Source organism: Populus alba, chromosome 11 (assembly GCF_005239225.2).
Source record: "Populus alba chromosome 11, ASM523922v2, whole genome shotgun sequence".
Taxonomy (NCBI): Eukaryota; Viridiplantae; Streptophyta; class Magnoliopsida; order Malpighiales; family Salicaceae; genus Populus; species Populus alba.
In genome coordinates, this window is record NC_133294.1 from 6,018,165 (window position 1) to 6,032,865 (window position 14,701).

Here is a 14,701-nt window from a genome sequence, read left to right on the forward strand (position 1 = left end):
TTTAGAAGAATGAATTCTATTATTTCTTTTCGTGTAGTATACGTCAACTGTTCTTCCTTATATAGTAGTTTAGCATGCATTCCATGCTTATTAACAGTTAACAACTAACTATTTTCTAACTTATTCTCACTGATTTCCACGTGGCATGCATTCTGTTACTACTTAACAGAATGCATAGTGTCCATTATTTATTCTAGCTGTAACAATACTCCTTCCTTGAATGCTTTCTTGTCCACAAGAATGCTTGATTGAATGCTTGATCACGATGCTTCAAAAATTACTTCGCAATCTGGAAACTACTTCTGTAGATCAGACAAATCTTCCCAAGTTGCATCTTCTAGGTAGAGATTGGACCATTGAACCAGTACCGCAGTAGATGCTCTATTACCCTTTTTCATCAATTTCCTATCCAATATGGCTAAGGGCATGATTCTCATTCGTCCTTCCTTGTCTGATACTGGCAGCTTGCTCGAAACTATAGTTGCATCTCCAACCTTTTTCTTTAGTAAGGACACGTGAAATACAGGATGGATCAAACTTCCCTCTGGAAGTTTCAACTCATATGCCACCATCCCAATCCGTTTGCTGATCTGAAAAAGACCATAGTACCTAGGATTTAGCTTAAGGTTTTTCCTTATGGCCACACTATTTTGCCTGTAAGGTTGTAGTTTAAGAAAGACTCAATCCCCTTCCTTGAATTCCCTCTCTGTTCTTTTCTTGTCAGCAATTTGCTTCATCCTATTCCTTACTGTTTCCAGATGCCTCTTCAGTGTGTGATCCATGTTTGCCCTCCTCTGAAGCACCTCTTCCACCGCAGCTACTGAAGTAGGGTCTTGTGCCAACCATTCCCTCTGAGGAGGAGTATAACCATATAATACCTGGAAAGGGCTTATGCCCACTGCTGAGTGATGGCTGGAATTATACCACCACTGTGCTAATGACAGCCATTGAAACCACTATTTTGGCTGATGCATGGTCATGCATCGAAGATATGTTTCTAAACATTGGTTCACCCTCTCAGTTTGCCCATCGGTCTGTGGTGATAGGTTTGCTCATCAACATCTTAACCTCTAGCTTCTTGAAAAGCTCTTTCCAAAATATGCTGGTGAAGATTTTGTCTCTGTCTGTAACAATAACTGCAGGCAATCCATGGAACTTGTAGAAATGATCTAGGAATACTGTGCAATATTTTATGCTATAAATGGATGTGTGAGAGCAATGAAGTGCCTGTATTTTATGAACCTGTCCACCACCACCAAAATAGCATTTCGTCCCTTTGAACTTGGCAAACCTTCTATAAAATCCATGGTAATGGCCTCCCATGTACCCTCAGGAGCCGGCAGGGGCTGTAACAGTCCTGGATATGCCACCCTTTCCACCTTGGCCTGCCTACATACATCACATTCTTCCACTGTTTCTTTAACCATGACCTTCATTCCATACCAATGGAAGTTTGACTTAAGCCTTCTGTAGGTGTTCTGAATGCCAGCATGCCCCCTAACATAAGAGTCATGTACTGATTTTATTAGCTCTGAGATGTCCTCCCTGGCCAACCATGATCTCCTTCTTTACAAGTAAAGTCAGGTTCCCCTGTTGCACTTGTCAGTTTGCTAAGAATGATGGCTTGTAACCTGCAATCCTTCTTATAAGATGCATAAACCTCTTCATACCACGCAGGAAGTATATTAGTGATAGCTTTTAAGGTCCCAATATCCTTCGCAGATAGGTCATTGATTTTCCTTGATAGAGCATCAGCCACAATGTTCTCCCTTCCTTTCCTATACACTATCTTATACCTTAATCCCAACAATTTCGTCAGGCCTTTCTTCTGAATTGTAGTGTGAATTTTCTGATCCAACAAATATTTCAAGCTTTCATGATAAATTTGGATGATGAATTGTTCCTGCTCAAGGTAATGCCTCCACTTCTCTAAAGCCATAAGGATAGCCAGATACTCCTTTTTATAGATGGACAATCCTAGGTGTTTTGAACTTAAGGACTTGCTAAAATAGGCTACTGGTTTACCCTTCTGGCTTAGTACAGCTCTCAAACCATAATCAGATGCATCGGTTTCCAGCATAAATGTTTTGGAGAAGTCGGGTAAGGCGAGGAATGGGGCCTTACACAAGGCTTGTTTCAACACCGTGAATGCTTGTTGAGCCTGCATGCTCCACCCATAATTGTTTTTCTTCAGTAGGTCAATAAGAGGTTTACTGATGATTCCAAAATGCCTGATGAATTTCCTGTAATAACCAGCTAATCCCATGAACCCTCTCTACTCTTTCAACGTCTGTGGAATAGGCCAATTGGCTACAACTTCAATCTTCTTTCTGTCTGTGGCCACTCATTGGATAGAAATTACATGCCCTAAGTATTCTACATGTTGTTCCCTAAATGCACACTTGGATTTCTTGGCGAATAAGTGGTTAACTTGTAATGTTTCCAGCACTTGCCTGAGATGAGCAAGGTGCAGCTCAAAGGTTGAGCTATAAATAAGGATGTCATTGAAGAAGACCAACACAAATTTTTGCAAGAAGGGTTCCAATACGCTGTTCATCAATGCTTGAAAGGTGGTCGGGGCATTTGTGAGGCCAAAAGGCATGACTCTAAACTCATAATGCCCATGATGCGTCCTGAATGTTGTTTTTTCAATATCCTCCTCATGCATTCTGACTTGGTGATACCCTGACCGCAGGTCTAGTTTAGAGAAGAACCTGGAGCCATGTAGCTCGTCAAGGATATCATCTATGAATGGAATAGGAAATTTGTTCTTAATGGTCTACTTATTAAGCTGTTGATAGTCGGTGCAAAATCTCCATGTGTTATCCTTCTTTTTTACCAACAAAAATGAAGAGGCAAAAGGACTAACACTTTGCTGTATTACTCCATTAGCAAGCATTTCCTTGACTAGCTTTTCTATCTCCCCTTTCTGGATGAATGAACTTTTGTAGGGTCGAATGTTGACAGCTTGAGAACCACTTTTCAGTAGAATTTTATGATCAAACTTCCTTGCTAGTGGTAGGGTTCGTGGCTCCTCAAAAAGTCCTGCAAATTCCTTTAACAAGGATTCAATCTCCACAGTAAGTTTGGTTGGTTTGTCCTCTTCCACATCCATAGCAAAAAATTGACCAATTACTTCTACAATCACATCTTTGAAGCTATTTTTCTCCTTAATTGCTGATATCATGTGCAAGTCAGAACTCTGCACTATTCCTTTTAGTTCGATTATTCTGTCACTTTTCTTGAATGATAACCGCAACTTAATGAAGTCAAAGAGCACTGGAGAATACTACTTCAACCAATCCACACCCAGTACTATGTCATGCCTGCCCAATTTCAATACCCTCAGGTTAGCTTTGAATTCATAGCCCTGCATAAACCATGTAAAGCCAGGGCTCTGCATCTCACACAACATAACGTTTCCATTAGCTACTGTTACTGCTAGTAATGTGGTTTTACTTTTGGAAACATTTAATTCTGTAATTGTAGTCTCATCAATGAAGCTGTGGGTACTCCCATTATCTATGAGAAATATAAGGTCCCTGCCTTGACAGTTTCCTTTAATTCTGATAGTGTTGTAGGTATCATTTTTTGCCAATGCATTTAATGATAATCCAAACTCATCAATCGGTCTCCTTTCTGTGCATTCCTCCTGCAAAGTGTCATTGAACTCTTTGACTTCCTTATCATCTTCTTCCTCTACCCCTTCGATCATGTGTAAGCCTTTAGTATTGCATCTGTGCCCTGATGTATATTTGTCTCCACACTTGAAGCACTGACCCAATCTTTTTCTCTGCTCAAACAAGCTGTCTGGTTTAGGTCTTCCTCCTTCCATCCGATTGGGATTAAAAGCAGGGGATGGAGTATTGCTCATCACTCTTCCATTGTTGAATGTAATATTACTGTGCTGCACTGGTCTAGACCTCCTAGACAATGCATTATTGGACTCTTCCTGCTACTTAACTTATTCAAATGCCATCAATACATTTGCAGGTTTCAGGATTTTTAGCATTGGTTTGATATCCTCCTTCAGCCCACTAATGAAGCTAGAGACGTAATAAGATTCTGTTAGGGATGGATTAAGGGCACTCATCAATGATCTTAGCTCCTCAAATCGCTCTATGTAATCATCCACACTTTTATCTTGAATTAATTTGTTGAATTCTTCCACACTATCTTCTCTGCTGCCAAATCATCTGCAAAGGATCTGTGCAAATTCTTCCCATTCTATCCAAGATTCGTTCTTCCTAATTAAACCTTCAAACTAGATGTCTGCCTTGCCCTCTAAGTAATATGAGACTACTTCTACCCATTGGTGTGCAAGTATTGTATTCATCTTGAATTATTTTCTGCATTTTCGCAACCAGCCTCGAGGATTCTCTCCTCTGAATGTTAGCAACTCTACTCTTGGTAATGGTATGTTGTATCCCACCCTATGGAGTTCTTGCCCCATCATCTGTTCACTTCTGAATTGATTCCTGTACCCTGGAGCATTTTTTTCAGCTGAAACAGGCATTCCTGTTTCTTTATCAGTGCCTGGGGTCGCCAAAATGCCTCTAGAACTAGTTCCAATGTCCTTTCTTGCTGGTTGAGAAGCAATGAATTGTTGGAACTGTGAGGACATTATCTCCATCTGTAGAACCAGCTGATCAATCCGGGTGCCTTGTTCCAGCCAACGTTCCTTACTTTCAGCCATAGATTCTTGCCATTCTAAGTGATGATTCTGTAGTTGAGTCTCTAGCTTTTTGCAATTTTCATTCACTGTCTTGAATTTATTGCTCTCTGCCATGCTCTGATACCAATTGTTAAGCTTGACTTAACAAAACTGGAGAAAAGAAAGAAAATAAGAGAAGAGACTGAGATTTTTAGAAGAATGATTTCTATTATTTCTTTTCGTGTAGTATATGTTAACTGTTCTTCCTTATATACTAGCTTAGCATGCATTCCATGCTTATTAACAGTTAACAACTAACTGTTTTCTAACTAATTCTAATTGATTTCCACGTGACATGCATTCTGTTACTACTTAGCAGAATGCATAGTGTCCATTATTTATTCCAGCTGTAACACCATCGCGGAAGCAATTATATAATTTGGGTAAAACCTATTCATATGGAAATGAGTCCACATGTAATCCTACTCAGTCACTTTCTGGTGTGTAAGATTTGTTATTTATCCTTTTATTATTATTATTATTTTGTTCTCTCATGATAAAGAAGCAGCTCAGCTTATTTGGGTTAATTTGAAAAATCTTCATTGAATAAGGAAATCCCAAAGCAAAGCAAATCAATAGCAGAACGGTTCCCTCACAGGGAAATTTTATTCATCCCTGTAAACTACTGGAACTTATTACGTGGGAATATGGCATAAATGGTGGTTGGTCATCCGTTTCTTTCAATGACTCTGTGCTCGGCAAAGGCGGAACGGCAAATATTAATAAATAAACAAAGTTTTTGGCTCTTTGTCTTATTGATATTCTTTTGTACTCTCCGCCATACGTTGATATATTTGTTCTACCTCTAACCTTGACTTCCGGCGAAAACAAGAAAACGTCCTCATAAGAAAAACCATGTGTTGCTGCTGCTGCGATGGTGATGATTGTAAATGCAGGCCTTTAGGCTTTCTCTTAGGCCTACCCTTTGCTCTCCTCTCTGTCCTCCTCTCTGTCATCGGTGTTCTTATATGGATTGTCGGGTAAGTTTCTTTATCTTTGTTTCTTTATAGTTTGATTAATCTGATGTTATACAACGCATAAATATCCGCCTGTGTAGGAAGTAGATGTTAATAATGCCATGAAATAACATGTAACCGGCTTCTCTTTTTTTCTTCGCGCGTGTGTTACAGACTGGTGTTGTCTTGCGTATGCCCTTGCTGCTTCTGTGTGACCATCATCGTTGAGTTCGCACTGGGGTTGATCAAGGCTCCCATCCTGGTCATGAAGTGGTTCACCTCAAAGATTCCTTGCTAGGGTTCTTGCGTATAGATGTCATCGATTTCTGTTTTACAGTATATGCGATTCCATTCTTTGCTGATTAGCACTGGTTGTAGTTTGATGACTGTATTTTCTGGCCTCTCTTCATGATTCCTCCGTGTCCCTTCACCTTGTGGCTTCTGCTAAAATTGAACTTTCCTTCCTTTGATTATTTGACATTTGTTTAGATCATATCAAGCATTGCTATTTTTGTTATATACTTTATTTCATGAATATTGTTTGAGCTATATATATCCCTGTGTTGAAAAAAGAGAGGTACCGCCTATCTATATTGATTGATGGTAGGCTTAAAATTCATGATCATGATCATAGTAACAGATCACAGTAGAAAAAGTTCCTGCAATCGCCATGGATGACAATATTTCCTCCTCCTTTCTTTCCAAATCCAGAAATTTTCCTCTCCCAAAAGAGAAAATTTAGTAGATGAACCAGAGGGACCAATTGTCCTGTCATGGAAAGCCTATTTTACTCTAAGGAGCCAATACCGGCACACCGGATGTCATGATCATGATCAAGAAAAAGAAAACTTCCAGTAGGGCATAGGCTACGTGTGGCCTTTATTTCTTATGGTCTCCATCTTATTAATTTTGCAATTCGCAATAATTCCTCTTCCATCCAATTTTCAACTTCTGCTGCTTCATCTAGAAGAAGAAGAAGAAAAAAACCAGCTGGTCTACGAGGAATTATGGGTAACAAAGTGGCTATGGCTTGTGGTTAAAAAGAGATTTAAGAAGGTTCAAATCTTAAACCAAATGATGAAATCCATCCAAACCATGGATGATTAGATTTGAAAAATATATTTAGGCTGGAAGCATAGACGCAAATACAAGAGATTTTATAGGCTGAGTGGCTTAATTATCCCCTAACGTACACGAATGTGCATAATTATCAGTCTCATTTTATGGTGCTGACAGGAGCAAAAAGTAAAAAATAATCACCTGGTCCTTGAAAAAAAATTAAAAACAAAGCCAAGGCATGCTTGCTACTCAATCAAGGGGTGTCAAATCGTGCTTAAAAAAATTAGCAATACGTCGGGATTTGGATTTGGATAGTTAATGTTTTTTTTTTTAAAAATTATATTAAAAAATTAATTTTAAATGAGAATAAATTTAAATTATATATAAAAAGAGTTTTGGCAATGCCAGACTCCCTCTCTTGGTCAGAGAGTGTGCCAATAATTTTGATAAAAAAAGAAAAAGAAAAAGGAAAAACAGCAATTCCAAGTAGCATAAAAAACCAAGGCAGCCGCCTCCATAGTTTACATTAAGGAAACAGATTCCCGTCAAGCAATGCTGTGAATGGAGCCAAAAAAAACGTTGTGCGCCTCAGATAAAAAAAACAGAAGTTAATTTTAATAGCTATAATTTAACTCTTTAAATTTTAAATTTATATTTTAAAAATTATTGGTTAAAGTCTCATATATTTCTGAATTACTAAAAATTTATATAATTATTAATTTTAAAATTTTTAAAAATTAATCAAGATATATATAAGTTAACCCAAATATCCACCGTTATAATTAAAAAAACCAGAAACCGACGACAGACAGTCTCCACCACTGATTTTTCTATATTTTAGCTTCCAGCCATTGTTGATTTCTGCTCTAGAACATGCAGTGGAATATCCTTCGTAATTAAATACTAATCAAAGTAGCATACCAACAGCAAAACCAGACATAATTCAAACGCACAACGTTACTATAGACCCTGGTTTTTCGTCTCCCCTTCCCCACCATGCACGTGTTCTTTTATGATTTTGCAAGTTAGTACCTCTTGTTTTTAAAATCATATCTTAGTCCCTTTTATTGAAGTTGATTGGGCTTCCTCTTGAAATCTCTAAAATCACCTTTTCACATGCATTTTTTTTTTTAATTTTATTTGAAAGCTTAATAAAGCCATCGTGTGTGAATACTATGTCTTCAAACTTTTCATAAAGAGTATTTTAGTTCATATCATATATTTTAATTTTTTTTTTTATCAAGTTTATCATTTTGCACATGTCATGACTTTTTTCCTTTCAATTTGTCTCTAGAACAAGATGAAAAATAAATCACTTTATATACTTAACTTTTCAAATTATAGTTTTCTCATGCCCATAAAAGTCTTACTATGCGGCAACAATGTAAATAAAGTTTCATAATTTTTTTTTATTTTAAACTGTTTTAATATGTTAATATTAAAAATATTTTTTAAAAAATTATATATTTATTAGTAAAAACACTTAAAAAACAATTTTTACTGCATGTTATAAAATAAAAGGAAAACTTGTGAAATTATCATGGCATAATGATGATATATTATTATATATATAAAAGAAAAAACATTTTTGGAAAGTTGGAATGTTTGTCCCGGTCAAGCTACAAGAATTTTTAGTAATTTTCAAATTTTATTTTTATTAGGAGAGATTGAGATTTTTTTTTCCATTTATATTTGAGGTAATGAACAGTTTTAATTGTCATGGAAAACGTATAAAAGGACTAACATAAGATAGATATAAGAATATAGGGATTTAATAATAGACTTTTTGAAACAAAATAATTTGTTTTTTCACTAAAAACAGGTATCGAAGAATAGTCCGTCTTTAATATACTATTACTTTTCTCTCAAGGTGACCTCTCCTCGTCAACATGGCCATACCACATGCCCATGGTTTTCAAAAACCAGAACCAGAACCAGAACCAGCATTTCTTTTTACAGTGAAGCCCAACTTGTCCCAACCTATATTATCGCACACACAAAACAAAACCCACAAAAAAAGCAATCAATTCTTTAATCTCTCTCCAAAACTTGTAACCCACTTTCATATTTTTGCTTGATTGTTGTTTTAGTATGGATTCTGCAATCCAAATTGGCTCATCGGCGCACCACACCTCAGCATCAGCTCCAGCTCCTGCTCCTGTTCCTGGCCATGCTTGCAGCGGCACTTTGGGGCGTCATTTGGCTCGGCGGCTGGTAGAGATCGGCGTTAAAGATGTGTTTTCTGTTCCTGGAGACTTTAACTTGACACTTTTAGACCATTTGATAGCTGAGCCGGAGCTGAACTTGATCGGCTGCTGTAACGAGCTGAATGCTGGCTATGCTGCTGATGGGTATGCACGTGCCAAGGGTATTGGGGCATGTGTGGTGACTTTTACTGTAGGTGGGCTTAGTGTGCTTAATGCGATTGCTGGTGCTTGTAGTGAGAATTTGCCAGTTATCTGTATTGTTGGTGGGCCCAATTCCAATGATTATGGAACCAACAGGATTTTGCATCACACTATTGGACTGCCTGATTTTTCCCAGGAGCTGAGGTGCTTTCAGACTGTCACCTGCATTCAAGTAAGTGATCAATAAATTAAAGCATAATTATTCATACCTAAAGCAATTCTGTCTATCCATTACCATTTGTGTTTATGAAAAGCATGGATCCTGTTTATGTTTTGTGTAATGGATTTGGTGAACAAGGAACTTCAGTGTGTATTGCATGTGTTTTATCATGATGGGGTAATGGTGGTGGTAACGTGTGACAGGCAGTGGTGAACAACTTGGATGATGCACATGAGCAGATTGACACAGCAATTTCTACTGCTTTGAAGGAAAGTAAACCAGCTTATATTAGTATAAGCTGTAATTTGCCTGGAATTCCTCATCCTACTTTCGCTAGGGATCCTGTGCCATTCTTTCTGGCACCTAAGTAAGTCTTTTCTCTCATTTTTTAGGTCTCTTGGTTTAGATTTTGGGGTATATTGTTTGTTTATCATGAACTTTTAACCGGATTGATTAGTTGAATTGAGAATCACAGGTTTAATTTCTACTAAAATTTATGACTTTTTGATGCTCTGTCAATTTTTAGTATGATAATGGTAGATTAGAAGCAATGTGGATAATGGAGCATGATCGGAATGAACTACTATATATATAGACAGCTTTGATGATCATTGGAGAGCAGATAGAAGGAATTGTCCATAAAATGCTTTGAGTGATGATTCATTGGTAAAATATTTGATAAACAGAGTTTATTTTGTTAGAAGAAGAATTGAAAGAAATAAGTTGTGCAAGAACATGAAGAAGACACTGGAGTTCTATAACATGCTGACATAAAAAGTTAAACGGGGATAACAAATTATGAAATAATTTGTTATATGTTGAAATAGGTAAAAAGGAAAAAAGGGGGGGGGGTTAAAATTAAGGTCCAAATAAGCACATATATGGCGTATAATTTAGAGAAGTTTTTGGTCAGTTGTTATATTGCCTACAATTTGATTGTTGAGAGTTCATTTCTCCCATAGTGGAAAATTAGGAAAAGGGAAAAGGAAAAAGAAATTGACACATTTTGGGCATGTTTAATAACATAAAACCATTTTTCTTTTTCATTCTCAGTTTTCGTTTTCTTTTCTAGTTTTCATTTTTCAATGAGAAAGTGAAAAGCATGTTTATTTGTTAAGAGCAAGGACAAATTTTATCAAAAAAAGAAAAATGTCAAAATTAGTACTAGTTTTAATAAAAACCAAAACCATGATTGATAATAGCCATCTTAAAATTTTTTATTTATGATAATTTAATTATAAAATTTCAATTTCAATTTCATTCAAATTAAAAATTATCATGAAAATATTTATACTTGATAACTCAAAAAAATAAAATCTTTATATTAAATATCTAATAAAAAAAAAATCATGACATTCAATAAATATGATAACTGCTAAGAACCTTTAAAATATATTTTCCAAACTAATTACAAATTTGGAAAATTGGAAAACTAATTTTGTAGTTTTCTAGATGGAAAAATATTGCATTTGACAAAAAAATTTAATTTTTCCTTTTCTGAATCTAGTTTTTCATAAAATTGTACTAGTTTGTTTCTAAAAACCCGTACTAAACTTTGTTTTGATGTCATTATGCAAACAGTTTTATTGATAGACAAGGACACATCAAAGCTCAAGGGATTGTGTTTTTCCAGTTTAAAATTTGTTATCTATATGTGATACTTGTTACAGAGATTTTGAAGCAGTTATTTTTTGTTTTTGATGCAGGATTAGTAATCATTTAGGATTAGAAGCAGCTGTTGAAGCAACTGCTGAATTCCTGAATAAAGCTGTGAAGCCTGTCATTGTTGGTGGACCCAACCTTAGAGTTGCAAAGGCACAGAAGGCCTTTGTAGAATTTGCAGATGCCAGTGGGTATCCCATAGCAATCATGCCTTCAGGGAAAGGGCTGGTTCCAGAGCACCACCCTCACTTCATAGGGACATACTGGGGTGCTGTCAGCACCGGCTTCTGTGGGGAGATAGTGGAGTCTGCTGATGCATATGTTTTTGTAGGTCCCATCTTCAATGATTACAGCTCTGTTGGATATTCCTTGTTGATCAAGAAGGAGAAAGCAGTCATAGTGCAGCCCAATCGTGTGACTATTGGAAATGGCCCTTCTCTTGGATGGGTTTTCATGACTGACTTCTTAAGTGCGTTGGCCAAAAAGCTGAAGAAAAACAGCACAGCTTTGGAAAATTACAGACGTATCTTTGTCCCTCCAGGCATTCCTTTGAAGCGTGTGCAAGATGAGCCTCTTAGGGTCAATGTACTCTTTAAGCACATTCAGGTAAGGCTCAAACGATTGATGTGAAACAATATTTCCTTCTGGATCATGTTAGAGATCTATGAACTTAAAGATCATACAATCAGTTGCTGTGTTTATTAATATGCTTCTCATGAGATTTAAGAGTCTAAACATGTATCTTGCCTGGTGGACCTGGCTTCTTTCCTCTGTTTCATTTTCATATATACAAATGGGAAAAACTGCTTCTATGGGCTCTAGGTGTTTGTCCATGCACTGCCATTTTTCCGTCTTCATAATTATAGCGCTCAGCCATCATCATGACGTGAATTGCTAGCTCGTGTAGGTATCTTAAATGAATATCCTTTTCATATCTAGATTTTTTAGATAACATGAATTGCTAGCTCAAAATGATTGATGTGAAGCAATATTGCTATCTGGATTCTGTTAAGAGGCCTATTAACTGTGTGATATTTCAAACAATTGCTATGTTTGTTAATATGCTTATCATGAATATTAAGAATCTAAACATACATCTTGCCTGTTGGTCAATGTTTTTTTTCCTCTGTTTCCTTTTCATTTAGAAATGAAAAAAAAAAAAAATGCTCGGAACCTCTAAAGTGTTTGAGCATCCACTGTCATTTTTCTATTTATGTAATAATAGGGGTCAGCCACCATGATGACATGAATCGCTAGCTTGTGTAGGTTGGTGACTTCAATTGAGTGTTGGTTAAATATTTAGCTAGTGAATGTTTAGGATGTAGCAATCTCCATTAATTCCTGTCTGATTATTATTCACTTACCGCCAATTCTTGTAAAAAATTTGAACATTAAACAGGACATTTTAGGGGGTGATACTGCAGTAATTGCTGAAACTGGAGACTCATGGTTTAACTGTCAGAAACTCCGTCTCCCTGAGAATTGTGGGTAAGTTGGTGGTGTCTTTAATAAGAGCAGTATTAGCTCCTTTATGCTTAATGTTAGCAGGTCCGTAACTGTTCATTAACAATTTTGTGCAGGTATGAGTTTCAGATGCAGTATGGATCAATTGGCTGGTCAGTTGGTGCAACTCTTGGTTATGCTCAGGCAGCCAAAGATAAGCGTGTAATTGCTTGCATAGGTGATGGGAGTTTCCAGGTGAGTGATACCATATGACATACACTTAAATTTCTCATCTTTAATGATAGGAAACTCTTCACCATCATATTGCATAAAAGAATCACATAGCAAGGGGAGAAAAAGAAAAACAAATTGACTGTACAAGTATAAAAAACCGAATTATGTCAAAAATTATGTCACTCATAATGACCAGTATTCAATTATTCTTGTATAAAAATTGTCAGTGTATTTATAAAGATAGCGCAAGGGCAATTTAAATAGGATACTGTTTATTAGTTATTTTTACGACAGTGTATATTGAACAAAGGCATCCACCATACCAATGCTAAAGAAAAGATTTGGAATCCTGATAATGGTGTTGTCATTATAACTTCTTTATGCTTATCAGTGGTCCATTTTGATGTATGCAAAATTTGAAGTTGTACCATATGGTTAACATTTCTCTTGTTATTCAGGTAACAGCTCAAGATATCTCAACTATGATCCGAAATGGGCAAAGGACTATCATATTCCTCATAAACAATGGAGGTTATACAATTGAAGTAGAGATTCATGATGGTCCCTACAATGTGATAAAGAACTGGGACTACACTGGCCTTGTTAATGCCATACATAATGGTGAAGGAAAATGCTGGACTGCAAAGGTTAGCACAAGCAGATTTGGTTGATATAGTACTCTTCCTAGTTATGTTTGAGATATTTGGTTTCCCCTCCTACCTTGATAATTTTTTTTGCTTCTGCTCCAAATTCAGGTTGTTCCCCTTCACTTACTTTTAATGTGCTGTTAGGAAAATTTTCCCTATAGTTCCCACAGTCCCATCATTTCTTAACTGCAGCAATGAGTAGTTTCTACTGACTCCTTTGGCTCTATAACCCAAGCAAGAGCAAGTGATCCTAATCCAAAAAATATATTCCAAAGCGCAAACCTCAGAGAACAGGGAGGTGTCAATATATACATCCTACAAACCAATACGAAAAACTTGTGCAGTTAAATTTGCAAATAGTGACCGAAAGAGTGATTTCTGATGAATTCTGCTGTGAAATACAGGTGCGCACAGAGGATGAATTGACAGAAGCAATAGCAACAGCAACAGGGGAACAAAAGGACTCTCTCTGTTTCATTGAGGTTTTTGTGCACAAGGATGACACTAGCAAAGAGCTGCTAGAGTGGGGATCTCGAGTTTCAGCTGCGAACGGCAGACCTCCAAACCCTCAGTAATATAGACCTTGGCATAAATTCTACTTCATAACTAGAATTGAGTGGCAAGATAGGATTCCATTGTTTGTGTTAAAATTGCCACTAGCCCTGTTACTGCTTTCGGCTAACTGTTGTTATTACCCATCGATGCTGTATTTTAAACCTGTTATGTCACTTTGTCAATTACGGAAAGGAGTTGGATCTGTGATGTGAATTAAATGAGTCGTCTTGTTGACGGGTTTAATTTAATATCGCAAGCTACAAATGGAGTTGAGCTCATATTTATGAATGGCTTCTGCAATTCATTTTTTCTCTGCTGTGGTCTCTGTGTTGTTCATAGAACTTCTCCTGCTTCTGTTCGATCAGTTCGTCACTAGCTCATCTTTCTCAAGACAGCAAGTTCCGAAACGACCCCCTCCCCAACTTTAGGAAATGGATCCCACATGGATTATATATCTGCTGATGCCCCTTCGCTGCCTTATGTCTCGAGATTTTCAAGCGACACTTTATAGGTACGTTGATGTAAAACACAAGAAGCTCAATTTCTTACCATAATTTCATCGTTAGAAATTGGAGCATGCATGCCTTACAGCTAGAAACTAAGAGACGAGACAGAAGCGTGCATCCTTCTGTCTCTCCCACCACCCCTTTCAAGCAAGGTAGCAAGGTTGTCAATTGCTGGTTGACGTTTTAGTTTTTTAATTGGAATGATATATTTTGATTTCATAACATTTCAATAAGTTTTTAAGGTTAATTTTTTAAATATGTGATCCAGGTTATAAGACTATTATAATTTCAAATAAAGTTAAATTAAAATAAATTATAAAGTTTAATTTTCAATAAACTCATTATTGAATAATAAAA

General features: G+C 36.6%; 3 protein-coding genes across 3 annotated transcripts; 2 read left to right on the forward strand and 1 right to left on the reverse strand.

The window, feature by feature from the left end:
* Positions 1-296: 296 nt before the first annotated feature.
* On the reverse strand, positions 297-4,789 carry LOC140956069 (uncharacterized). The gene is made up of 8 exons (XM_073412238.1): positions 4,433-4,789; positions 3,344-3,952; positions 2,870-3,259; positions 2,454-2,779; positions 1,632-2,231; positions 1,243-1,497; positions 750-912; positions 297-590 (listed from the first exon to the last, which is right to left on the reverse strand). Exons 1-8 carry the CDS (start codon positions 4,787-4,789, stop codon positions 297-299), a joined length of 2,994 nt encoding a protein of 997 aa, XP_073268339.1.
* Positions 4,790-5,334: 545 nt separating this feature from the next.
* LOC118051841 (signaling peptide TAXIMIN 1-like) lies at positions 5,335-6,170 on the forward strand. Its single transcript, XM_035062585.2, has 2 exons — positions 5,335-5,694; positions 5,845-6,170. The coding sequence occupies exons 1-2, from the start codon at positions 5,570-5,572 to the stop codon at positions 5,966-5,968; spliced, it is 249 nt and encodes an 82-aa protein (XP_034918476.1). The 5' UTR covers positions 5,335-5,569; the 3' UTR covers positions 5,969-6,170.
* Positions 6,171-8,651: 2,481 nt separating this feature from the next.
* LOC118051901 (pyruvate decarboxylase 1) lies at positions 8,652-14,116 on the forward strand. The gene is made up of 7 exons (XM_035062676.2): positions 8,652-9,309; positions 9,501-9,664; positions 11,004-11,565; positions 12,359-12,447; positions 12,540-12,657; positions 13,095-13,283; positions 13,688-14,116. Exons 1-7 carry the CDS (start codon positions 8,821-8,823, stop codon positions 13,856-13,858), a joined length of 1,782 nt encoding a protein of 593 aa, XP_034918567.1. The 5' UTR covers positions 8,652-8,820; the 3' UTR covers positions 13,859-14,116.
* The last annotated feature ends 585 nt before the right edge of the window (positions 14,117-14,701 follow it).

What these genes read in the sequence shown, in the direction of transcription:
- LOC140956069 (XM_073412238.1), bottom strand. Translation starts at nt 4,789, where the DNA reads ATGGCAGAGAGCAATAAATTCAAGACAGTGAATGAAAATTGCAAAAAG. An exon ending in CTGCACCTTGCTCATCTCAG is followed by an intron (nt 2,232 to 2,453) that starts GCAAGTGCTGGA and finishes GAAATTCATCAG; the next exon opens with GCATTTTGGAATCATCAGTA. An exon ending in TGAAGAGGCATCTGGAAACA is followed by an intron (nt 591 to 749) that starts GTAAGGAATAGG and finishes GGTCTTTTTCAG; the next exon opens with ATCAGCAAACGGATTGGGAT.
- LOC118051841 (XM_035062585.2), top strand. Translation starts at nt 5,570, where the DNA reads ATGTGTTGCTGCTGCTGCGATGGTGATGATTGTAAATGCAGGCCTTTA. An exon ending in GTTCTTATATGGATTGTCGG is followed by an intron (nt 5,695 to 5,844) that starts GTAAGTTTCTTT and finishes CGTGTGTTACAG; the next exon opens with ACTGGTGTTGTCTTGCGTAT.
- LOC118051901 (XM_035062676.2), top strand. Translation starts at nt 8,821, where the DNA reads ATGGATTCTGCAATCCAAATTGGCTCATCGGCGCACCACACCTCAGCA. An exon ending in TACTCTTTAAGCACATTCAG is followed by an intron (nt 11,566 to 12,358) that starts GTAAGGCTCAAA and finishes AACATTAAACAG; the next exon opens with GACATTTTAGGGGGTGATAC. An exon ending in TAGGTGATGGGAGTTTCCAG is followed by an intron (nt 12,658 to 13,094) that starts GTGAGTGATACC and finishes CTTGTTATTCAG; the next exon opens with GTAACAGCTCAAGATATCTC.